The sequence below is a fragment of the Camelus dromedarius genome, chromosome 10, assembly GCF_036321535.1.
Source record: "Camelus dromedarius isolate mCamDro1 chromosome 10, mCamDro1.pat, whole genome shotgun sequence".
NCBI classification, from domain to species: Eukaryota; Metazoa; Chordata; class Mammalia; order Artiodactyla; family Camelidae; genus Camelus; species Camelus dromedarius.
In genome coordinates, this window is record NC_087445.1 from 55,939,576 (window position 1) to 55,966,509 (window position 26,934).

At 37.3% G+C, this 26,934-nt stretch overlaps 1 protein-coding gene across 1 annotated transcript in view; it reads left to right on the top strand.

Moving 5' to 3' along the window:
* RAD23B (RAD23 homolog B, nucleotide excision repair protein) overlaps positions 1 to 22,873 on the top strand; it is a 43,633-nt gene extending 20,760 nt beyond the window's left edge. Inside the window, exons 5-10 of the mRNA XM_031450150.2 lie at positions 4,829 to 4,884; positions 10,618 to 10,745; positions 13,832 to 13,964; positions 15,301 to 15,428; positions 16,107 to 16,277; positions 21,057 to 22,873. Coding sequence (XP_031306010.1) covers positions 4,829 to 4,884; positions 10,618 to 10,745; positions 13,832 to 13,964; positions 15,301 to 15,428; positions 16,107 to 16,277; positions 21,057 to 21,170 — 730 coding nt within the window. The 3' untranslated portion in view covers positions 21,171 to 22,873. The remainder of the gene's footprint in view (positions 1 to 4,828; positions 4,885 to 10,617; positions 10,746 to 13,831; positions 13,965 to 15,300; positions 15,429 to 16,106; positions 16,278 to 21,056) is intronic.
* The last annotated feature ends 4,061 nt before the right edge of the window (positions 22,874 to 26,934 follow it).

The following is a 26,934-nucleotide window of genomic DNA, read 5'->3' on the forward strand; positions in this document are numbered from 1 at the left end:
TATGTCTGTTTAAATTTCCATAACTGGATTTATATATTCTAAATTGTTTTTTATCCCCCAAGGTTGGGGGAGGGAAAAAAGGGTCAAAGTCATTATTCATTTTGTGTAGAAAAGTTAGGAAATACAAATGACCAAAACGAATTATAAAATAACCTGACATTATATTATAACTTGACGTATCATAAATGACTTGACATCTCCCCCAGTCATTATTTATATGTGATCTGTATTCTTTCTGATTATTGTCACATATATCATAAACATACTTCCATGTCAGTGAATTTTCCCACTTGCTACATAATACTATGTCTGGATCTGACATTTGTTAGGGCTTAAACTTAGAAAAGTAATTAACATCTTTGGATTTTTTTTCTCATCTGTCAAATGTGGATGACAGTAGGACCTATCTCATAGAGGTGAGCTTGTGAAGAAATTTGAGTTTTTGCCCGTTTAGATCTTTTAGAACAAAAGAAAAAGTCCTGGGATATTTTGGGAGCAAGAAATAAATTCTTGTGGGAAGTTGGCAGCTAGGATTATTGAGTAGTTTGTGGCAAAGAATTTTTTTCCCCAATGATTAATACAATAGCCAATGTCTCAATTCTCTTGGCTGGAAATCGTACGAAGCAATCTCTCCTTTATCTGAGAGCACGAGTTGTATTATGTCCAGTGTACACTGGCCCTGGATCTCTCCTTGTATTTTGTGACTTTGGTGCAACTCAGGGCCTCAGTGGCAGTAGAGTCCTTGAATCAGAACCAGACACAATGGAAAACTATGTAGCAGTTGGAAACATGGAAGGATGTCTGTGATAAATACAACAGTGATCATAAAAAATTTAGTCGTGATCCTTCATTTTAATGTTCTGCCTTTGAGTGTGAACGGTTTCTGTGTCCAACCCAGGCAACCACGTTGGGTGGGGTTTGAGTCACCTGGTTCATTGCTCACTTGGGCCTGTTTTTTTTGGTTTGTTTTACATATAGATCTCTACTGTTTTTCAGAATCTTTTCCATTATAGATTATTACAAGATATTTGATACAGTTCCCTGTGCTGTACAATAGGTCCTTGTTGTTTATCTGTTTTGTATGTAGTAGTGTGTGTGTATGTTAATCCCAAACTCAGAATTTATCCTCAACCTTCTTTCCCTTTGGTAATAGGGTCTGTTTTAAAGGAATTGATTCCCTAAAAGGAGAGTACAGATTCAGGTAGTAAAATATTTTCCCAAGTCTGCTGCACTTTGCTTTAGGCATTCTGAAACCCCGTAACCTCTCCCATATACAGCTAGATTGCTTTCGACACTTACCTAGTGGGAGACTACCCAGAGTCAGGTTATGCTATTGCATCAAAAGGCTATTACATCTGTTCTGTATATGGTAGGGAACATACATGTTTAAGAGATTGGTTTTCCAAATCATTCAAACATTGTAAATTTAATTAAATATGTTTTTGAATCAGTACAGTATCATTTTCTTAATTGCTTTAAGCTCCTTTTAAAAGGCTCATGGTGTGAGAATTTCCAGATTGATCAATACATTTTAATGTGCTAATATCATCAGTTCATATTTCTTTATTGTCTCTATTCTTTTTATTTCTTCCTGGAAATACAGTTTTATTTCCCTATTCTCAAGAGTCAGGATCACCTTTTCAGACCTAAAGATGTTGCATAAAGGAGTTGATGGTCAGAAAAGTAGGCTCCAGAGTTGCTTACTTACTTGGGCTTTGTACACCAACCATTTACTCTTATTTCCCAAAATTATACACCTCAGAGAAGGGAGAGCACAGAAAGGGAAAGATGAGAGGAGCTCAGAAAGCCAGCTGTTTAAGTACCTTAGTCCCGACATTTGTGCTGTAAAACATTTAGTGTCCTGCAAAGCCCGGGACTCGGTGAGATAATTATCAAGAGGTGTGCTGTTACGGATCTGAGGGGTGTCAGAAAGTTTGTCTGCCAGCGCTGGCCTGACATTTCATTGCTAGGGATTTGTTTCTTGAGGTCAGTTTTGTTCTTTAGAAACCACCTGTTAAAACAATGAAAATTCCACTTGTTGATATCTGCCATAGAGAAATTGCACTTGTGCACAAGGACTGTATTTGTAATTAAGGACAAATTGGAACCAACCCAGATATCCAGTAGTAAGGGAATGGCTTGACTTGTGGTTTGTTTGTGTTAGAGATGTGTGCTATTCATAGCATGGTAGTCAGTAGGCAGCATCAGTGTCATTGGGAGTTTTTGAAATTAGTTCTTAGGCTCCACCCCAGACCTCTAAATCAGAATTATCTGGGGGTGGGTCCCAGAAGTCTATAGTTTAACAAGCTCTCTTGGTGAAGCTCTTTTTTTTTTTTTTAATAAACATCTTTTTATTGAGTTATAGTCATTTTACAATGTTGTGTCAAATTCCAGTGTAGAGCACAATTTTTCAGTTATACATGAACATACATATATTCATTGTCATATTTTTCTCACTGTGAGCTACCACAAGATCTTGTATATATTTCCCTGTGCTATACAACATAATCTTGTTTATCTATTCTACATAGCCTGTCAGTATCTACAAATTTTTGAACTCCCAATCTATCCCTTCCCACCCCCTTCCCCCTTGGCAACCACAAGTTTGTGTCCTTTGTCTGTGAGTCTGTTTCTGTTTTGTATTTATGGTTTTTGTTTTGTTTTGTTTAGATTTCCACATATGAGCGATCTCATATGATATTTTTCTTTCTCTTTCTGGTTGGTGAAGCTCTGAAGCTTCCTAAAGATTGAGAAATTCTGATATCCAATACTACTGGCCAGTTAAAGTATGCAGTATATATGCATATTAAATGAATTTGGTTTCGAGGCTTTGTTATCAGGTGAAAAAAGCAGCAGATTGCTGAGACATATAGGCAATAACTGTAAACCAAACAAAAGCTACCTAACATTGCATATTTTCTGTGGGCAAGCATATTAATGTGTAGAAAAACAGCAGAGGGACAGCACACTAACTGATAAAGTAGTTTCTTCTGTGGATGGGGAGGGGAGAACTGGTGAGACAGAATCCAGATTGAAGAATGGTGGTTAAACAGTATCTCAGTCTAATCTGTAACGTTTCAAAAGAAATTTTTAAGCAATGTGCAAAAATAGCGCAGATTGTTCTATAAAAGAACTGTAATGAAGGGGACTGATTCTACCAGATAGTAAAATGAATTATACATAGTAATGATTTCAGCAATTTAGAATGGCTCTTACCAGAAAGACTGCTTGGTAAAATAGTCTAGAAACAGACCAAAATACATACTAGGACTTAATATAAGATAAAGATGTAATTTCAGACCACTGTGGGAAAAATGCTGTTGGGATAAATGTCTAGCCATCTGGAGGTAAAAAAGATGGATCACGTATCTCACACTTAGGAAAATAAATTCTAGATGGATAAAGATTTAATGTAAAAGTGAAACCATAAACTAGAGGAGAGCATGGGGAAAATCATCTTGACCCAGAAAGCCATAAAAGGAAGGATTAATAAATTTGACGACAGAAAATTTCAAGGTTGGGAAACCAAACAACATTTCTTAATAATGGTTTGATTTGGTCAATTAAATAGAATACTGTGAGTCTGTGGGAGAAATGGAGGCAGTTGTGGCTCTGCTGGCATGCAGTAATTGTTGAAACACACAAGAGCAAGACCCAAGAAACTGATAGTGGTGGTTGTCTCTGGGTAGGGGCCTTGGGCAGGAGAATTTGTTTTCCTATATGTAAAATACAGAGCTATAGTATATAGTTCTTTTTGAAGTTCTGCCTTCTACACATTAGTTTTACTATCTAGTTAATGAAGATACTTTAAAAATTATACCAAAGGATTGTTTTAATCATAACAATCATGTTGAGTGTTACAGTGCCAGGCACTTTGTTAGTAAGCACTTTACCTGCCCACAGTACTTGGGGATACATGGGTACCATTGTTGACTTCACTGTATTGATGAAGAATCTGTAACTTGAAAAGTAATTTATGCATTCAAACTTTGGTATTTTTTTTATTTCCATTGCTTTTGCCATGTTGTAGGGTTTTCTGAGAACTGAAATCTACTGCGTTTCTTTTGTAAAATTGGGACAGAGGCATATGTGTTTTTTGTGTTACATGTATGTTTTAATCTAAACTGCTAACTGCAGTCTTTACACTTCTGTAAACTTTATTTTTCTTTGGCCTTCTCTTTATGGTCTTTCATTATCTTGTTTGTGTCTTCCTTGTTTTTCCAAACTCATCTTCTGCAATTGCCCAACAGAAACTTAGTCCTTTTAAACTGATTTAAAACTTGGTTATAATTTGGGTTTATCCCACATCTGCATTTTTTGTTTGTCATGTTCCTTGACCTGAATGCCTTCTTGCAGCTTCTCTGTTGAAAACTTACCTATGAGATCTAACTGAAATTCCGCTATAAAGACCTCCCAGGCCTTTCCAGTCGAATGCAGTTTCTACGTGTGCTGTTTATCATGTATAGGACTGTGACTTAATTTTTAGATTATTTAAGTTTTCTTGTAAATTCTTTCAGGGAAAGAGTTGACCACTATCTTGCTTGCATTCCTTAAATGTTAAGCTATCTGTAAGGATGTTATTTTATGTCTTTCGACGTTTAAAATGATGGATTTGCAGGACAGAATGAATATTAAGATTGAAAATTCTTCCCAAGTGATTAATGTTATGGATAAAGCTTTGCCATTTAATCTGGACACCTTTTTTAATACTGTAGCCAGACTTTTACTTTTGATTAAAGTCAAAGGATCTCTTTACAAATAGGACAGTTACTAAACTTTAAATTTTACATACTTTCTGATACATGATTTTCTAAAAACCTTTTACCAGCACATCAGGAGATTCTTCTCGGTCAAACCTTTTTGAAGATGCAACAAGTGCACTTGGTAAGTATCCACATTGTAAATAACCTTATGAGAGACAGGGAGGACGTTTAAGTTTCATGTTTCTAGATCGTGAAAGTGTGTTCATTTATAGTTGCTTATAATCAAGCTGCTAAATGATTTAGATAATTCAATTAATGTTACCAAAGACTGTAAATTAATATTTTGTATATTGAATCCTTTAAATCGTACTATTAGAGTTCAGTTACTATTAGACTTTTTTCTTTAAAGCAGATAATTTTCTGTTTTCCAGATGTGGATTTCAAATGAGATATTAACAAAGTTTGATCTGTGTACAGGTTTATTACAGAATATCTTAAAAATGAGTATAAAATGTTCCTAAATCTGTCTCACATTTCATCTTTCTCACCTGCGGCCTTTATTTCAGTTTATAGCCCTATACGTTCCCATCTGTATCTTGTAACTTAATGTTATGCTTGCATTGAAAATGCCTTTTTATCCTGACATTTATTTATTTATTTGGGGGAGATAATTAGGTTTATTTGTTTATTTTTAATGGAGGTGGTGGGGATTGAACCCAGAACCTCATGCATGCTATGCAGGTACCCTACCACTGAGCTATATACCCTCCCCCTTATCCTGACTTTTAATTTCACTTGTTGAAAAATGTTTTTTTCTACTCCCGTTCACACCTTATCTGTCAAGAATCAGATTTTTTTGTTTGGTTTTGGGTTTTTTGCCCGTTTTCCCCCTGTAACTTCCTGGTACAGTTCCTGCTGTCACCGTGCATTACTGGTCTGTTGGCAGGCATCCCTATTGCTGCCCTTTGGTGCTCTTCTGTACTGCTGGGAATGGTAGAGGGGCAGAAGACTGGGAGCGACTGGGAGTAGCGTCTTCGGTGAAATACGGGCTCCTGGATTCCTTGTTCAGTTACTGCAGCAGCAGGGTTCCAACAGCAGTAGTGTCTCATAAGATAAGGACTTGGCCCTCTGACCTGATTGGGCTTGAACTCCATGATGCCCTCATTGCCGTGGAAAATGGCATGTTGGTTGCCCATAGCATGTAGTGGCAAAATAGTTGTTTGATCCATTAAGATCACCTGAATCTACCAAACCCACATTCACATCTTTGAGGAGCTGTTTTCTGGGATTACTCTGCCACCAAATGAGTATGAGTTAGTGTCCAATCAGGAAAACAGAAATCACTCTATTTCAAACAAGGAAAGGCTTGATCTTAGAAAATTGTACAGGGATAGATGCTGGAAGAGCTCAGGGAGATCAGCTAGAGATCAGTAAAGTGCTCAGTACCGTCAGAGCTGGGGCCAGCTGGCCCTTGCCCCTCTTGCTGCTGAACGCTCTGGCTGTCGCCTTTGCTGCTTCAGTTGGAATGCATTGGTGCTGCCAAGCAGGAGACCACAGCTCGAGTCGCTGCTGCTGCAGGCTGGTGGTGATGCCTTACCCTTTACATCTTGTATCTCTTAGAGCAGCCATTCTCAGCTTTATGCTCCTGGGATCCCTTTACTCTTTCATCTTTAATTTATCCAGCCTTTATGTTGGTACCCTGCTTCTTTAAATGTTCCTTCTTTGACTTCTGTGACAACACTCTTTTCTTGATCCATACCTCTGACTATTCCTTCTCAAGCTTTCTAGTTAATTCTTTCTGTCTAAACTGGCCCTTCCATGTATGGGTTTTGTGTGGTTCTGCTCTAGACCATAGTTCAAAGTTCAGACTCTGGGAATGGCAAATACCACCCATATCCAGTTGACCCTCGAATAACTCAGGGGTTAGGGGTGCCAACCCTGCACAGTCAAAACTCCACATACAACTTTACAGTCTGCCCTCCATATCCATGGTTCTGCATTTGCAGAATCAACCAACCGTGGATCATGTGGTACTAGTAGCAATTTATTGGGAAAAAAATCTACTTAATTAGTGGACTAACACAGTTCAAACCCATATTGCTCAAGGGTCAGCTATACTGTAAGGATTTCCGGAACTGTAACGGCAGTATACATCTCCCTGTGACTTCCCAGACTCATTCTTTAAACTGCCAACTGGAAAACCTATAAGCTCCACAAACTCCTTAGATTCCAAATTGACTCATTTTTTTTATTCTCCTATCAGATTCTTCTCCTTTGTTCCCTTCTTTGCTTTCATTGTCATCCACTGTCTACCAAATTATTGGCATCAACCAGTAATTTGACTCTCAGCCCCTCTTGGCTCAGTGAGCCCAGGAGTCCTGTTGATTCTCCTTTCTAGTCTCTGGAGTGTTTGTTTCCACTGCCACTTAATTGCCTTAGTCCGTTCCCTTACCCTGCTGATAACTCTTGTATTATCTTCGTCTAACTAGTCTATTCCCTGCCACAGTGGACTTTCTAAAAGGCAAATCCAGTGAGGTCATTGTTCCTTTCATAGTGCCTCCTGACCTAGAAGATAAGTCTAAAACTCATTCTTAATGACGTACATAAAGTTCCTCATCACTAATCTATCTAAGCCTCAGCCTCATTATCTTTAAAAGGAGAGGAAAATTAACTTTTCTCACAGAGTTCTTGTGAGGCTTAAGTGAGAACCACTATGTTAAATAGTGCAGTTCTGATACTCCACAGCTCTTAATTTTATTTGTTATTAATGCTCGTTTCTGTAGCTGGGAACTAGATTACTGAAAGTATATTGACATTTGAATGCTGTGTGCTAGAATTATATCAGTAGGTAATTAAGAAGAATATCTTAAGTACTTTATGGGATGGGAAAGCCATTAAGCAGGTATCAGATGCTGGATTTGCTTGGTGACACTTGGTTTTTAAGCCGTGCTTTCATAGCTCTTGGATATCTGTATTAAAAATTCTGCCATCAACAAAGTAAAAAGACAGCCTATGGAATGGGGAAAATATTTGCAAACTAGATATATAATAAGAGGTTAATATCTGTAATATATAAAGAACTCATACAACGCAATAGCAGAAAAACAACGCAGTTAAAAAGTGGGCAAAGGACCTGAACAGACACTTCTCCAAAGAAGATGCACCGAAGACTAACAGATAAATGAAAAGTAGCTCAACATCACTAGTCTTTATGAAAATGCAAATTAAAACCGCAATGGGATATCACTTCATGCCTGGTAGAATGGCCGTCATCAGAAAGACAAGGCAACATGCTGGTGAGGGTGTGGAGAAAGGGAACCCTTGTACACTATTGGTGAGAGTGGAAATTGGTGCAGCCACTGTGGAAAACAGTGTTTTGAGGTTCATGGAAAACTGTTTTGAGGTTCCTCAAAAATAGAACTACCATATGATCCAGCAGTTCCACTTCTGGGAATATATCTAAAGGAAATGAAAGCATTAACTTGAAAAGGTACATGCACCCCCATGTTCATAGCATTATTTGCAATAGCCAAGACTTGGAAGCAGCTTATATGTCCATCAGTGAATTAGCCATTGAAAATGAGGAAATCCTGCCATTTGCGACGTGGATGGACCTTGAAGGTATTATGCTAAGTGAAATGAGTCAGAGATAAATACTGTAGGATCTCACTTATACATAGAATCTTCAAAACAAAACAACACAACAAAATTCAAAGAAAAAGAAGTCAGACTTGTGATTTCCAGAGGCAAAGGGTGGGGGAGAGGAAATTGGAGGAAGATGGTCAAAAGGTACAAACTTATGCCTTAAACTTACAAGGTAATGTATGTCAATTATTTCTCAATAAAGTAGGGGGAAGGGGAGTGAATAGAACAGAGTTTTAGTATAATATACTATATGAAGAGAAAACTTCTGCAGGAAAAAAAAAAATCTTTCAACTGATGTTGTCACCTTATGTCAGGGAAATAGTGACCCAAAAATGACGCAGTCCCTTGCACAGTTGAACCTGCGTTCAGTTAGGGGAAAGAAAATAGATTGAAACTTTGAATAAATTGCAGGTCATAAGTGATACTAAGAAAATTAATGGCATCCATAAAGAAAAGAAAAGTCACTTACTTATACTAAGACTAGTTAGGCAGTCCCTCTCTGAGACTGCAGTGTTTTAAAAATGAGAACTGGAGCGTGTGAAGGAACTGACCGTTGAAGACTGGTGTATGTGAAGTTTGTGGGGTGGGAACAGCTATGACCTGTGATGTAAGCTAGAGATTGGTGTGGTTGGAGTGTAGTGTGTGGAGGGTTGTTGAAGTTGGGAACCCAAAATGAAAATTAAGTTTTCTCTATTAAAAGCTCACTTAATGCAACTGGTTGAAGAATGGATTGTAGGCTTGGAGGCAGGAGAGGAAACAGGGTGTAATCCAGACCAGAGATTGTTGTGAAGTCTTGAGTGAAGTCAGGGAGATAGAGGGAGCTAAATAGGTTTGGGATCTAGTCTAGAGATAGGACCTCCCAGGTATGCTGGTAGGTTAGATGTGGAAGGAGGAGAAAGGGAATTGAAATCACCAAGGTTTCTGGTTCAGGCACTTGGATGTGTAGAGGTGCTGTTAATTGAAATGGGAAGAGCAGATAATAAATGATGAGACACATCTGAGGGAAGATCCAAAGTCACATTCTGGTGGTATTGGTTGAGGAGGGAGCAAATGTAAGGAAGTGACAACAACATGTGCAGACAGCTATGGCTGTGAAGGGAAGACAGCAGACAGATGGCCAGTTCCTGAAAGAGAATGGGGATGCAGTCAAGGAGGCATGTTTTTGTCTTTAGGATGACGTTCTAGGGCATAGTTAACTGCTGAGCAGGATAATTAGGTGGACAGGGATGGACAAGAGAGAACAACCAAAGGGTCTGGTTGTTTGAGGAGGTGAACAAAGGAATGGTACCCAGAATACAAGTGGGAGAGAAGGTGGTTTAAGTGTGGTAGGTTTAAGTTTAGTGGGAGAGAGTTGGCTTTTTTAAAATAAGTGTTGTCTGACGCTTCCATGAAGAGTGAGTCGGGGTTGGAGAGACCTATGGGAAGTGACTTACAGGGATAATAGTGCTTGGGGCGTTGTACCAGTTTTCTATGGTATGGGACATTCTAACTTTATAGTTTCCAACCTCCTTTTCCCTCCTGCTTTGATAATAAAAGGTGTCAAAGAAAACGGAACTTACTACAGCATAGTTCATTGCTTAAAATGTCCCTGCTACTTGTTTTCAAAAATCAGTTCATCTGTCTCTTCAGGTTACCTTCCCTGACTTGCTAATTCTGTTCTGTGTGTGTGCTACATTTGTACTTGATTTTTTTAATCATATTTATTAAACATACGCTGTATTCATTTTCTGTTGCTACTATAGTAAGTGACCACAACTTAGTATAAAGCAGCACAGATTTATTATCTATAGTACTGTAGGTTAGAAGTCTGATATGGGGCTCACTGGACTAAAATCTAGGGACTGGATCATTGGGCTAAAGTCAGAGCCTGGAGACTCAGGGGGAGAATTTGTTCTATGTCCTTTGCAGCTTCCAGAGGCTGCCCACACTGTTTGGCTCATAGCCCCTTCCTCTGTCATCAAAGGCGGCAGCATAGCATCTCTGACCCTGCCTTTGTCCTCTCTTCCTTACCTCTAATTCTCTGACCCTCTTATCTGCCTCCCTCGTACTTTTCAGGACCCTTATGATAGCATATTCGTAGTTTCTGGGGATGAGGAGGGGTTGGGTTATTCTGCCAACCATGTGTATGTTGTAGTCGACGCTGTTATTTATCTTTGTATTCCTAGCATTGTAGTGTACATATATGCACTCAGTAAATTTTGAGGAGAGTGTTTATTTATTAAATGTTCTTTTTCTTTCCCCTCCTTCCACCCACACACACCTTTTTTAGTGACAGGTCAGTCTTACGAGAACATGGTAACTGAGATCATGTCAATGGGCTATGAACGAGAGCAAGTAATTGCAGCCCTGAGAGCCAGTTTCAACAACCCTGACAGAGCAGTGGAGTATCTTTTAATGGTGAGAAACATTTTACTTTCTTTGTTCTAGTTGTTTAAGACCAAAATCTCAAACAGATTTTTTTTTAAAGGAACAATTGCAGTTCACAGAAGAATAATAATATATGCCAAATTTACATAATGCTTTTATTTTTCTTAGTGTGTTTAACATTTTGTGTTAATAAAATGTAACCTCTTCTAGAAGATTATGATATGATTTTCAGTTAGAAAACAGCATGGCTAAATGAGTTGCAAAACTGTCCACTTGAAACTTGGAGTGGTACTTTCTACCCCAGTTATGTCATCCTCAGAGGATGCCACCTGTGTGGTTAGGGGGTAAGGGGGGCAGATTTTAAACCTTATTGAATCCAGCATTTTAGTAGTTTGTTTGTTTGTTTTTTGGCCTGCCAGCATAATCCTGCATGTACTATTTAAAGCAAAAGTTTCAAGTTGGAAGCCCAAGCCAAATTTTATACCGTATATAAATTTTTGTAATTAGTTGCCAGCTTTTAAAAATTCAGAAATCTCTCTTAAAAATTCAGGTACTTATTAGCTGGTTTATCTGGACAGTTAAGATCCCAGATATTTGCGAGGATTTAGGAAACGTTTTAGAGCACGGACTCTTTAATTCACTATTTTCCCATTCATTCTTTGTTACCCGACATCATGCATTTAATTTAGTGTGTGATGTTACAACTGGGTCCACTGGCATTTGATTTTTAACTTGTTTATAGTCCTTAGCAATTGAGGGCATTTTGAATGAGTTGTGTTTTGTTTTTTGGTTTTTTTTAAATAACAAAGGTTTTTGAGAAATAGATTGTTGTGGGGGTGGACTGAAACCCTTGATATTTTATGACAGTGAATGTTAGTTTTACAGATGTGACACAGGCCAAAGTGTAGAACCTTGCAATATAAATTAACTTTTTTTTTAATCTAAACATTTTATTCTGTAATTGTCTTTAGTGTTTTAGAGTATTATCAACAGCCTGAGTTGCCCTAAATATATTAGAAATCCACAGTCCTAACTCCTTGGGGAATACTTTCCACAGTTTAACCCAGTCCTTTGTTTCCAGGCTGTTATTTCTGATAGAAACTCCATTGCAGAGACAAGTTTCAAGAGAGCCCCAGTCTTGAGCAAATAACTGTGCTCCGCCTTCTCCAGTCATTTGTCTGCTCTTGTGCATGAGATTCACAAATCCTTTTCTTAGCGTATCATTTTATCTCTTGACTTCTATTTTCCGTTGTCCTCTTGAGGAGAGTCTTTGAAGTGCAGGCAGTTCATTTGTTTACCAGTTTGTTTGGAATTGAGGAATCGTCATATTGACAGTCGTCGTGGCTCTGTGGTCGTCCCTTCACTCCCCACCAAGAAAACACAAGTTACTTAAAAGTGTTGCCTTTGCTTTTATAGAGTGGTTTTTATTCATACCTGATTTGGAATTCTGCACAAGTTTAATAGTATCAGATATTTTGATCTAGTAGATTTGAAATTTCGAGATATAAAAAAATCACCATTTTCAAAGTTGCTACTATTTGGCATCAAATGCAAATGAACAGATGAGACATGAGTTCATGAAAAAGTTTACTGAATGTTTTTGATATATTTGCTATTTGTTTCATAGACTGAAAAAACGGCTACCTTTAACTGAGTAGTTTTTGAGACATCTGTGTGAGGGTGACTATATGGGAAGAACTATCAATCTAATTGAAGGCTGAAGACTGTGTGTGAGAATTTGAGGTAGATCTGTAGCGATGATTAACTTCGTAGTTTAACAAACTTGTTTGAGAATTTGCTGGGTGCTTTTGGACCTTCAATCTCTATATAGTTTGTCAACATTTAATAACCCCTCGTGTAAGGGTCTGGATTAGTGGACTCTCAAAAACATTTGTTTGCAGTGCCTAGAGTGACATCTAATGCAGGCAGCCTGCATTGCCCTGCTGTTCATTACCCTTCGTTCTTTATATGTTTATGATTTTGTCTTCCATTGAAGCAATTACTATTGCCATGGCTTTTTCAAATACAATATTTTCTCCTTTATTCTCCTTCCAAAATCTATGAGGATTTCATAAAGACTTTAATAAACTGTATGTGAGAAGTCTTGTAAATCGTTAAATTGGGTATTCCAAAAATTTTGTGCAGTTTTAGGTTATAATAACTTCAGAAGATAAATGCCATAAGCTTAAAAAAAGCATCACCTAAATATTTAATTCTTTAAGATTCTTTTATACCTATTTACTTTTTATAAATTTTGAATAATCAATTTTAATTATTTGTATGTGATACTTTCTGGAGAACACTTTCTCAGAGCCGTAGATCAGTAGAGGACACCTTGCTTGCTGGCCACTGTTGTCACCTGCTCTGGCTCCACTAGACTTTTTTCCAGGGGTCACTTCACAATTGCCATGTGTGCATATAAACCTCTTTCTTTGGATGATCTTAAGGCTAGGGTTGCAAATAAAATTCTTTCTGTCACTGAACTGGTAAAAATAAAAGCCAAGTGTGTCTAATTTGAATAAGATTTGTATTGACGTTTTGAAAATCTGAATAGTCTTTTAGTGTTGGAGATTATTAATGCAAATTTAGGATCTTGCCTAAAACTTTGGTGTTAGATGTTAACATGTGTTGCTATATAAACATCATTTCATGACTTACGTTTTTAATTACAAAATTCCTTACTTTACGTTAGATCTACACTGTCTAGTAGAGTAACTGTTGAGTACTATTGAGTACAAGTAGCTATTTAAATTTAATAAAATTTAAAGTAAATTCTTTCTAGTACCATTGGCCACATTTTAAATTCTCAGCATTTACTTGTAGCTAATGGTTATTTTATTGGACAGTATGGATATGGAGCTTTTCCATCATTATGGAAAGTTTTATTGGACAGTGCTGCTTTGTATTACAGCAGTGTGGGCTCATTTACCCCACATTCAGGCCTTTTCTAATCTAACTTAAATATATGCAGATTTCAGTTTTTAATTGAAGCAGACACCTGTGTTTGATGCTTTTAGAAGTTAGATATTAAATAGACTCATAAATCTCTTACTCTGTATAATATTGAACTAACTGATTGATGAGATTAGTTTTAAAGCTTGGAAATTGTGTTGTAGGGAATTCCTGGAGACAGAGAGAGTCAGGCTGTGGTTGACCCCCCTCCAGCAGCTAGTACTGGGGCTCCTCAGCCTTCAGCGGCGGCAGCTGCAGCAACTACGACGGCCACTACTACAACAGCAAGCTCTGGAGGTAAGGTGGGACCTCAGGGGAGGAGGTGGTCCTGAATTGTCACTGTAGCAGAATTTAACCTGAAGCACTTTGGAGGTGGGTTCATTCTCAAAGCATTTTGATAACTCTTAAAACAAGTTCTCTGTTCATTAGTATTAGAGAAGAGCCCAAAAGAAATTATACCAAGTGGATATAAAAGATACTCTTGCTTATATTAAACATCATTGCTGCAGTTTTGGCCAAGGGCATATTCTGTTTAGCTTACTCTAGGGAAGAGACCTCCCGGTGTGCATTTAGTGTTACAGTCTGAAGCCATTCGGAATGGTTTGCTCGCCTTGTCTCTTTCTCCCTATTAAATGTCAGAAAGTTTGTATAATTTCAAAGCCAGTAGGATCTTAGTGTTTATTATAGAACCAAGGAAATAAAACCTGGGAGGCTTAAAATCTTGTATCTTGAGATGAAAGCAAAGCTTGAATTCAAGTCTCTTTACTGGCCAGCACCCACACTTCCATTGGCAAAGCCTGGAGCCCGTGGTAGGCCCAGGAATTATTTAATGTTCTCCTTTGCTCTCTCTTTTGTAAAATTGATGAGTAATTCAAATTGTTAATTTTGAAGAGACCATTCTTTTATGTATTTCCTACCTCCAATTCTGGCAGTCAGCTCTGGTTAACAAAAATCCCTGAGGCTTTCATTTCCTGAGATTCAGCATGGGAGTGGAAAGAGGAGGCCCCTCTTTGGTGCATTTTTGGGGAACTGTCCCATTCAGCGGCACTTACGGAGTAACTTAGTTTCTGAGTTTCATTCCCTTCATATGTAAAACTGGTGTTACACAAAGAAAAATAGCCATGTTGTGTGGTCATTTTAATTTGAATGATTATCTTGAATAATTTAGGAAATGATAGCATACATCTAAAAAATTCTCATTACTCACTAATTAACTTCAAAAACGTAATTCTTTTGTATGCAATTAAAGTAGATAGGGTTTTTGTTAGTTCTGGCCTGTATATTTTTCTTGGGAACTTCTGAGCATCAGAAACAACTTTTAGTACTTTTGTTTTGACAGAGTGCACGCAGGGCGTAAGTTCCCAGTAATATTTGATATTGAGTGCCCAGCACAAGCAGTTTTAGGAAAACGCCATTCTTTTAGTGTTCTGTACTCTCTACCTCAGCTAATGGTAATAATTTCTGCAGTATAGGACTTGCAAGTTGATAAGTTTGAAAATTTTGTCATTATTTACTTAATTCTGTATACATCTGAGAACTCAAATCATGTTTTTTTCTCGCCAGTGTTTGCTATCCAAATTATGATTGTATATGTCATTGCTATTTTTGTTTAAAAACGTTATGTGTATTTTAGGACATCCTCTTGAATTTTTACGGAATCAGCCTCAGTTTCAGCAGATGAGACAAATTATTCAACAGAATCCTTCCCTGCTTCCAGCATTGCTACAACAGATAGGTCGAGAAAATCCTCAGTTACTGCAGGTGACTATTTAATCAGTTAATTTCCAAAGTGGGTATAGGGTGTATCACATTCTGTAAAATTATATGAGTACCCCTTCCCCTCCATTAAGTCTGTAAATCATTCTTCTAAGCTACACTCAATACAGTATGCAGTAGATAGACTTGGGGGATGGGTTAATTTAGTCATAAACTATGTTTGGGAAACATTAAAGAATCTGAGAAACTCTTTAACAAAAAAAAAGTTAACTTTCGATTTTTCCCAAGCTTATTGCTAGTGGTGCACTGCCTCGTAGAAAACACACTTGTGGGCTTATTTAATGCTCAGGTCATGAAGTATTTGAGTTTTGTATGAGATTGTACTGCCCGCTAATGTGGAAGATAAAACATACATATAACTTCTGTTTTTTTCTTACAGCCGTCAAGTAGTTTTTTTTTTTTTTTTAACAATGATGAGGGGTTGTTTATGAAAGATAATTTGAATTCTTTTAATTCTTCACTGTTTACCTCACTTGAAGTACTGAATTTCTTTAATAATGTTCAAGAAATCACATCCTTCCAAAGAGTGAATAATCCAGAATCATTCTAAAATAATGCAGTTGCAAGTTATAGCTTTCTTTCTTGTTTATATTAGAATTCTTATTTTCCTGGAGATACATCTAGCCAACGTATTGTTTTTCTCTGCCCTTCAAATCACTGCAGCAAATTAGCCAACACCAGGAGCATTTTATTCAGATGTTAAATGAACCAGTTCAAGAAGCTGGTGGTCAAGGAGGAGGGGGTGGAGGTGGCAGTGGAGGAATTGCAGAAGCTGGAAGTGGTCACATGAACTACATTCAAGTAACGCCTCAGGAAAAAGAAGCTATAGAAAGGGTGAGTTTAAGTAAAACTTGAACGTTGACTTCCTTGGTCACACTAGCCACATTTTACATGCTCAGTAGTCACATGGAGCTGGTAGCTCCTGCATTGAATAGCCCAGATATAGAGTATTTCCATCATGGGAGATAGTTGTTAACTGGATAGAGCCAAATAGAGCATTAACCTCGGGATTGCAGTAGAGACAGTCTCTTCTCGGCCCTGCTCTCCATCTTGTTTGTGAAGCTGAGAGACTAGCAGCAGATACCAGTCTAGCATGAAATAGTTACAGGTGTATTAATGAGCTAAAAATTGATGTTTCTGAAACATTAATGTTTTAAAATTCAAGAAGAAAAAAATGATACTGAATATATGCCCCATTCAAGATTGTATTTTTTTAAAATTTATGTTTCAAATTTTACTTCAGTGTTGTCACTAATTGTAAAATAGCTGTGTATATGAATTATGTAAAATATATGTAGCGTAACATCAGAACCTGGTATCCTGATTCTCTTTCCACCCTTATCAGGTCAACCTGTGTGTACTGCGGTAACCTAGTTTTCGTGATACTGTGTGACCAGTCATTCATTTTTCTCTGGGCCATTGTTAACACTTGTAAAGTGGGAATCACAGTTCTTGCCCTGTCTTATCTTACTAAGTGCTTTGAGATAGAAATCAGAGAAAGTACATTTTAACTTAGAAAATCATCTGGGCTATAATTTGCCCTGTTTATGACAACGGTAGACAATTGCCTCAGTTGTTCTATAGCAACCTTTTTTTTTTTTGAAGTTAGGTTTGTCAGTCTTGGATTTCTGTGTTCCTTTTGCTGTTGGTGTCATACAAGAAAACATTGCCTAATCCAAGGTCAAAAGATTTAGTCCTCTATTTTCTCCAGAGCTTTATAGCTGTTACATTTAGGTCTGTGATCCATTTTGTTACCTTTGTTTATGGTGTAAGGTGTGGGAGTCTACCATCTATCTTTGCATGTGTGTATCCAGTTGCCCCAGCACCATTTATTGAAAATACTGCTCTTTTGCTATTAAATTGTCTTGGCATCCTTGTTGAAAATCAGTTGGCCATAAATGTGAGGATTTATTATTGGGCTTTCAGTCCTATTGCATCGATCTATATGTTTATTCTATGGCAGTACTTCATCGTCTGGATAACTCTGGCTTTGTGGTTAAGTTTTCAAATCGGGAAATGTGAGTGTTCCGTATTTGTTCTTCCTCAGAATTGTTTTGACTATTTTGGATCCCTTGCATTTTCATTATGAATTCCAGGATTTGCTTGTCTAATTTCTGCAAAAAGAAAGCTGGCTGAAATTTTGATGGATACTATGTTTTTTTTCTGTGGATCAGTTTAAAGGGTATTGCCATGTTGGCAATATTAAGTGTTACCAAGCCATAAACATGGGATGGAATGTCTTTCCATATTAGATTTATATTATTTCTTTCAGAAATTCCTTTAGTCTTCAGTTGATAATTCTCTTGCTTAATTTATTTCCGAGTATTTTTATTTTTTATAATGCTGTATAAAGAATTGTTTTCTTAATTTCATTTTTGGACTATTCATTGCTAGTTACTTAGAAATACAATTTAATTTTGTGTATCATGCAACCTTCCTAACTCATTTATTAATTCTGATAATTTGTGTATATGTTCCTATATATTATTTGCAGGTAGACATAGTTTTTCTTTTTCAAAATGATGCCCTTTATTCATTATTCATATTTATATGTTGTTCACATGTGCTTATTTGCCTAATTGTCCTGTCTAGAGACTCCTGTGGATTGGCAAGAGCCAGCATCCTTGTCTTGTTCCAGATCTTTGGGGAAAATAAAACATTTAGATTTTTACCCATTAAGTATGATGTTAGCTGTGGGTTTCATTAGATTCTTTTTATCAAACTGAAGAAATTCCCTTCTATTCCTCATGTGTTGGGTGTTTTTAATCACAAAAGGGTGTGGAATTTTTATCAGATTCTGTTTATTGTGGTTGTGTCCTTTTTTCTGTTAATTGCTTTATTAAGTTGGTTAATTTTTGTAAGTTGGACCAAATATGCAAATATATGGGATGAAAGTATAATCCCATATGTGTCCATGGAGTATAATCCTTTTCATATGTTGCTAGAATTGATCTGCTAGTACTCTCTTGAGGTTTTCTGCATCTATATTCATAAGGAATATTGGTCTGTAGTTTTCCTGTGACATTGTGACATCTTTGGTTTTGGTTATCTATAGAATGAGTTCCCACTCGTCTATTGTTTGGAAGAATTTATAAAGAATTGGCATTAATTTTTCTTCAAACTTCTGGTAGAATTTACCAATGAAGTTACCTGGGCCTGGCTTTTCCTTTTGGGAAGTTTTATGATTACTAATTCAATGTCTTTCCTTGTTACAGGGCTATGCATATTTTTTGTTTTTTCCTGAGTCAGTTATAGTTTTTGTCTTTCTAGGAATCAATTTCATGTATGTTATGTAATTTGTTGGCATAAAATTGTTCATAGTATTCCCTTATAATAGTTTTTATTTCTATAAAAAGTAGTAATCTTCCCACATTTATTCCTCATTTTAGTCATTTGACTCCTCAGATATTTTTCCCCTCACTGTCAGTTTAGCTAAACTTTCATCAGTGTTGTTGATCTAAAGAAGAAAAAAAGGAACTTTTGGTTTTGTTGATTGTCTCTATTGTTTTAGTTTCTATTTTATTTATTTTCTCTCTAATCTTTATTATTTACTTCCTTCTCCTTGCTTTGGATTTAGTTTTCTCTTTTTTTCTAGTTTCTTAAGGTTGAAGATTAGATAGATTATTGATTTACTGTCTCTCTGTCATAATACATCGGCATATCTTATTGTATTTTATTGCACTTTGGAAATAATGGTATTTTTTACAAATTGAAAGTTTGTGGCAACCCTGTGCTGTTGGATGATGATGAGCATCTTTTGGCAATAAAGTGTTTTTTAATCAAGGCATGCACCTTGTTTTTTAGACATCATGCTGCTGCTGCACACTCAGTAGACTATGTTTATCATGTAAACGTAACTTTTATATGCACTGAGAAACCAAAAATTCGTGGGACCGGCTTTATTGTGTTAGTCACTTGATTGCAGTGGTCTGTAACTGAACCGGCGATCTCTGAGGTGTGCCTGTAGATGCTCACAGTGTTACCTTTCCTCCAAGCACTGCTGCAGCAGCATCCCATGAGTTTTCATGTGCTGTGTTTTTATTTTCATTCATCTCAAAGTATTTTCTAATTTCTTTTATCATTTTTTTCTTTGATCCATTGGTTATCTAGAATTATATCAATTTCTACATATTTATGAATTTGCCAAGTTTCCTTGTGTTACTGATTTCTAAGTTTATTCCACTGTGGTCCGAGAACATACTTTGTCTAATTTTATTCCTCTTAAATTTATTGAGGTTTGTTTCATGGTCTTCATGGAGAATGGTCTGTGTATGCTTGAGAAGGGTGTGTAATCTGCTGTTGTTAAGGGCTCTGTAAATGTCTGTTAGGTCTAGTTGGCTTATCGTATTGTTCAAGTCTTCTATTTCCTGGTCAGTCTTCTGTCTACCTGTATCCATTACAGAACTTGGGAATATTGAAGTCTCCAACTGTCATTGTTGAATTGGTTATTTCTCCCTTCAGTTCTATCATTTTTTGTTTCCCATACTTCGGAGCTCTGTTGTTATATGTTTATAATGAAGTCTTTCTGATTGTTTTATCATTGTAAAAATGTCCTTTGTTTCTAGTAACAATTTTTATCTTAAAGTATTTCGTCTAATATTAATATGGCCACTTCAGCTCTCTGTTTGTAACTGTTTGCATGGTATGTATCTTTTTGCATCCTTTTACTTTCAGCATATTTGTGTCTTTGAATCTAAAGTGTGTGTCTTGTAGAAGCGTATAGTTGGATCGTGCCCTATCTACCTTTTACTTCAGCTAGCCCAGCTTTAATCTGGACAAGACCTAGGTAACAAAATCATTTTTGAGTTTCTTCTCCTTTCATGGATGACTGTAATCGTGCTGAATTAGGACTTTGCCCAGGTTTTAAAGGCATTTCTTGATACAGTCTTAGGTGGCTAAGACAGTTGAGGAGGGGGTTCATAAATAGCATTTGGCTGACAATGTCTGGTACCGAGAGAAGTTAGATAACTGACCTGAGTGTTTAAAAGTTTTTAAAAGCAGCAATTATTGTCACAAGTGATTTTTAATAGACTAGGAAAACAAAATTAAGTGGCTGGTATCACCATTTATAATGCTGTAAAGATTAAGCAGATAACAATAGAACACCATATGTTTTGATGTCAAAAATATGTTAATATTACTAATAATTGATCACCCATTTTTCTAGTAGTGTTTCAAAAGGCAAGGAGATTTGAGAGCAATATTTTACCCTGATGAAAGACACGGCTTTCTTTACAAATAATTAGATGAAGTGTTGAAATTCACCTCCAGTTACTCTCATCTATATCTTTACCGCTTGTGTGCTAAAGCCATTTGATTTACAGACTTCTGTAGGGTCATTTATTTTTAAACCACCCCAGCGGCTAATTTTTAATGTTAATGCCAATGAATGTTATCAAAGAACCATTTAGCCCTATAGCTGTAACTAGGAATAAAGAGCTTTGTAAGTGGTTAAAGGAAAGGGTCTAGGTTCTATCTAGTCCCTTGGATTGGACAATGAATTCATGTAAAATTCTCAAGAGCTTTTTTTGTGTCCTTTCCAGTATATTTTCAAGTGATGATCTATAGTAGTGCTATGCTAGACTCCATAATGTTTTCTGTCTTTTCTTCCAGTTAAAGGCATTAGGATTTCCTGAAGGACTTGTGATACAAGCATATTTTGCTTGTGAGAAGAATGAGAACTTGGCTGCCAATTTTCTTCTACAGCAAAACTTTGATGAAGATTGAAAGGGACTTTTTTTTATCTCACACTTCACACCAGTGCATTACACTAACTTTGTTCACTGGATTGTCTGGGATGACTTGGGCTCATATCCACAATACTTGGTATAAGGTAGTAGGTTGTTGGGGGTGGGGAGGGAGGGCTCTAGGATATAGGGCAGGGATAAATACAGTGCATGTCTGCTTCAGTTAGCAGATGCCGCAAATCCACAGTGTGTAAAATATTATACAACCAAAAATCAGCTTTTGCAGGTCTTTATTTCTTCTATAAAACAGTAGGTAACTTTTCCTAGGTTTCACTCTTTTTAGTGTACTAGATCCAGAAATTTAGTGTAATGCCCTGCTTTGTATTTCTTTGACTTAACGTTGGTTTCAGAAAGAATCTTTGCTACCTAGAACCTACATTCTCTATTTCATGGCAACACTGGATAATGGCTTTGTGAAATTGGGGGGAAAGAAATTGGAGCAACTCTAAACAGAAATGCCAAATTATTGATGGTTATTATTGCTGCTTCAAATAAGTATGAAATTAATGTGTAAGAAAGCCCATTCTTTAATGTTAAATACCTGGGGTTAAGGGGGGAAGGAGGGAAACTTTTTCTTAAAATGAAAATAATTACTGCTATTTTAAAATTTCTTGATCATTGAATGTGAGCCCCTTCTAACATGATTTGAGAAGCTGTACAAGTATAGGCAGAGTTATTTTCCTGTTTACATTTTTTTTTTTTTTTGGTTTGTTTAGGGGGGGAAATTGGTAGGTGTCTAATTACTGTTTACTTCATTGTTATATTGCAGTAAAAAGTTTTAAAACCACGGTTGCATGTTTGCTTTTGATGTATCCCTTTGTGGAATTAGCACTTTGGGGCCAATGGAGAAATGCAGCATTCACTCTCCCTCTCTTCCCCTTCCCTCAGCAGAAATGTGTTTGTCAGCAAGTCGTGAATTCCAACTGCTGCCTTTTTAAAAACCCACAAAATGCTGATTCCGTTCAGACTTAATGCAAATGTCTCAAAACTGGGTTTCTGATATTTGTAAATGTTTTTCCTTATTAGATAAGAATGTATGACCATTAAACTCATTAGGATTATTTGCTATCAAAAAGAGAAGGTGGACAGAACTTACAACCCAGCATCTTTTATTGCATTGGAAAGACTGGCGAAATCTTTTGGAAGGGTTGGGAGATGCGGCTGGAAAAGTACTTTGGAAAATATACAATCAAGATATCTCATGGCTTATTAAAAGAAAAATCTTAATAGCAGTGTTGGCTTTTATTTGGATTTTTTTCATCTCAATTTTTTCCTTGGAATCTCCTTCGTTGGCATTGTTATTTGATCATAAAGGGGGGGGTCAGATGTCTACTTCAGTTTTTCAGATCTATTTTCTTGAATATAAAAAGACTATTTAAAGAAATATTTTTTCTTTTATCGGATACTGAGTTAAGAAGATGAATTTGCACAGATTTTTTCCTGCATAATCTCTTAATAATCCTTAGCACAGTTTGATGACTTTTAAGCTTCTACGTCATGCACTCGTAACTTGTCTCTTACGAAAATAAATGAAACCATAATTTCTCCCCATGGTGTTATCATGTAGTTTCATCTTCATGTGTTTATCCATAAAACAACAAGGCCTTTGGACTTTGTATTACCTGTATGTTTTATAACGGATCATGAAAAATGTCTCAGGAGAATAAAATGAGGAATCCTAAATATGCTCATCTTTCAAGGCAGAAGAATGAGTTGGGAAGAAGGGTAGCAGTTCTGGTCGGGTAATGAGATACTGTCATGTATGTTATGGCATTTATCTGCTACCTAATTGCTCTGAGCATAGCGAAAACTGGAAAGGGCAGTGGGGAGGGGCCACCGGCAGCAACCTCCTCTTTTCTCTGGAAGCTGACAGCAGAGAGTGATAGCATGGAACTTTTGTCCTTGGACAACAAAACTGCAAATGTTGGGATTACTAATTGCCAGAAGACAATTCAGGCCAAGTTTTGACCGTGCTGTGCAGTACTTTTATCTGCTTAAAGAATCAGCCAAGCTGCTGTGAAAGAAGTAGGCTTTTTGTGACCTTTTGCTGTTATTTTTTAATTTACAAGCAGTTTTGGTGAATCTCTTAATCTAAGGAGATGCATGAGTTTGGAATTTTGCATTTGAGGTATTCTGTCTCCTGTTTCTTAAATGTATATTTGTTGTTTAGTTGCTCTGTGGAAAATGTGAGGAAGCGTAAGTTTGTATTTGTTAAATTCGTATTGCCATCCTCTAGTCAAATATGTCTTTACATTGTTTAAAAATACTGAAGTGTTCTACCATATAATTTTTTCCTGTACTGGATGGCTAGGATTCTGGAGAATTGATTATAAAGTATTTTCAATATATCCAACATTGCATTTCTCATTTTTTAAAAATGATTTTACCACGTAAAATCTTACATTGGAAGTTGACAATGCCTTTATCACCGACCCTTCTGTTTTCTTCAGCCGTTGGTGAATGTGGCAAGTAGGAGGCCGGGCACTAGGTCGATTTTAGTGGATCTCCTGATTGTTTTCTCAACCGAAGCATTAACACAGAGATGGGATACTTGATAGAATGTAAATCAAAGTTCATAAGAGCTTTAAGAGATTTCAGTGAATTCCCATTTTTCCCATACTTCTTTTCTTTCAGCAACCAGCCTAAGATAGCTACAAAATATTCAGCCAGAAGTAAGCAATTTCAGGGAGTGTTTCCTGACCAAGTTTTTATTTTGGTGAGTTCCCTAGTAGCTGTGCGGCTCAGGTACAGCGTGTCCTTCCAGTTGACTTCCTGTCATCCATTTTGTTCCGCTTAGTTCTGAGCCAGGGGCTGGCAAACCACGGCCCCATGAGCCAAAGCTGGCTCGCTGCCTGTTGTATGAGCCATGAGCTAAGAATGGTCTTTACATTTTTTTAATGTAATTTAATTTTAATGGGTTTTTTTTTAAGGATTTTTTGACATGTGAAAAATAAGATTCACATTTCAGTGTCCATAAACAGTTCTGTTGAAATACAGCCATGCTCATTTATTTATGTATTTCTGTCTATAGCAGCTGCTTTTGTGCTGAAGAGATTTGCTGTTGAATACTATTACTGCCTGACCCTTTGTGTAAAAAGTTTGCCATCTCTGTTTTAAATTGCAACTAGGCCCATCATGTGTTAAATTACATGGTGCTTTCTCCCCTCTTCCCCCCCCCCTTTTTTTTTTTTTTTTTAGCATTCTTGGCCTCTTGACTTGAGGTCTTAGCTTCAGGTTGCTTTGCTTGTGACCATCACGAGTTCTTCCCAGAGAGGTGGTATCACCCCCACATCTCCACTGTCGAAGGAGCATCATGTACCTGATGTGCTAGTCTAGCATGTATGCAGTGTCTAAGGTAATACTTTGAAATTATTCTTTGCGATTGCTGCACTGTTCATTGCTCTTCCAGTAAGATAACTGAATTCAACACTAAGCACACTGTCAAAAGCACGTGGCATAGTGATGAATCAACCAGAAAAAGAAAGGCCATGTGAATGTATCTGGGAATCCTTGGGCCCTGGGATCAGTAAACTCTCATCAGAGGAAGCATCTGGACCACAGCTGGAAGAAGGTTGATGAAATCCTGGAGGGAGGGATATCGCAGTTGGACCTGTAGAGTGACAGACTAGTTTCCAGAACTGTGTGGGTAGTTTACGCAGATTGGGGGGCAAGGGGCAGTGACAAGGAGGCAGGGGGGCGAAGGCTTGAACTTGCTAGGAAGAGATACAGTGCTGTGCACTAATGTTTGGGGAACCACAGGGACACTGATAGTGACAAATTGATTAAAAGAGATCTTCCCTGTCACGATACAGTTAACATGGAAAGCAGTGGTCCCAGGTAGGAGACGAGGCTGCAAGGACCAAAGAAACATTAGTGATGTTCTTCCTGTGTGGTGCTGTGGATTCCAAAGTGAGTAGAGACTGGTCTCTGCCATTGTATTAGAAATACTATGACAGGCCCTTTGAATAGTGCAGGTGCTTGTCGTCTGGAAGCACACGTTAGGAAGTAATCATACCGGCCTTCTGCCTCGTGTCTCTCGAACTTGATTTTCTGTTCTTGTTGATCTAGGCCCTCATCCTCCCTTCTCACTTGGCTCAGAATGATTCATAGATAGTCATCCTCCCCAGACCATGAGGCAGTCTTCGATGTGCCTGGGGAAGCCGGCCTCCAACCCTAGCCCCGAATAGCTGCACACTTTTTCTCCAGTGTTTTGTTTAACTATTACACTTTCTGTGATAAAAAATGCTGGGCAGTTGTATGTTACACATGAACCAGCTCTCCAGATGGGCATCCTGCCAGTGGCCTTCCGCACTTCGGCAGGCTGGGGCTGGTTTCTGCTTATTGAACTGCCTGCCACCTTAAGGCTCAAAGGATGTTAGATGTGGATCCTGGGTTGGTTTTTGATAGCTTCTGTCTCTCTAACAAAGTCCAAAATTATCTCAGAATGGGTCTGAAAAGTGTTTGTAAATCACTGAAGCCAGCTGGGTTTTATTTGCTAGCAACAGCAGATAAGACAAGCAAATACTTGATAAATTACCTCAAATTGGTTGGTTAAAATTGAGAATGAATGGGGTCAGTGGTGCTTTGCCTTAGAACAGCTTGAGGTGAGAGTTCTTATTTTTGAATGATTTTATGAACCCTGGAGTGATTCTTGCTACTTTTTAGCATTTTAGTATATTTAATATGTTTTTTGTGGGGGCATTCTGTGATGTTTTTGGTTTTCAAATTTCTTTTTGGCCAATGAGGCCTACTTCTGCTTGTTTGACATAATTTTAGCTAATTTTTATATTCTCTCCCGTTCTAAGGAAATTATAAAGAAAAGGGAAACATTTTCACTAATTTATTACTTAAATTATTATTTTAAATTGTATTTTTATATCTTTAACTTTGGTATTATAATTTTTACACCATGTTTGCATTTTTTCAAAGACACTTAACAATTTTTTCATCATTACACAATTTCGAATTTACAGAAAAATTGCAGGAACAGCACAAAGAGCTCTCAGGTCCCCCCCCATGCCCCCACTTTGCCAAACCCATTGAAGTTTTGTAGTTGTCCCAGTAATGTTCTCCATAGCAAGAGGCTTCAACCCAGAATGATACACTCCTTCAATCCATATTCTTTCTCAGTCTTTGCTTGATCTTTATGACCTTAACCTTTTTCTTAAGATTACAGGACACTTACCTTATAGAATGTCCCTCAGTTTATGTTTGGTGTTTCCTGATGACCAGACTCAAGTTACACATTTTTGGAGGAAACACCAAAGAAGTGCAGCTGTGCTCTTTTCACTGTATCCCATGAGGTGGCGACCTGTCCCATCACCAGAAATGGTCACTTTGATCATTCAGGGAGGCAGTGTCTGCCAGGCTCCTTCACTGAATAGTTCACTGCTTTTCTCTTTGTATTTAATAAGTACTTTATGGGGAGATATTTTGAGACTGTAAATATCCTATTTGTCATCAAAATTTTGCCCATTAGTTTTAGTATCCATAGATGTTTCCTGCCTGGATCGGTCCTCATGATGGCTGTCAAGTGGTGATTTTCACGTGACATAATTTCTTCTGCCTTTATTGGCATTCACCTGTATTCTGCCATTCTCTTTGCCCCATTTGTGATATGCATTTGATGGACTCAGATTTCTGTTCTATTCAGTAGTATGTACTCCATTACTGTCGTTATTTTGATGCTCAAGTTGTCCCATTATTTTCATTCTTAAAGCTAGCTTCTGTGTTTGGCATGTCCT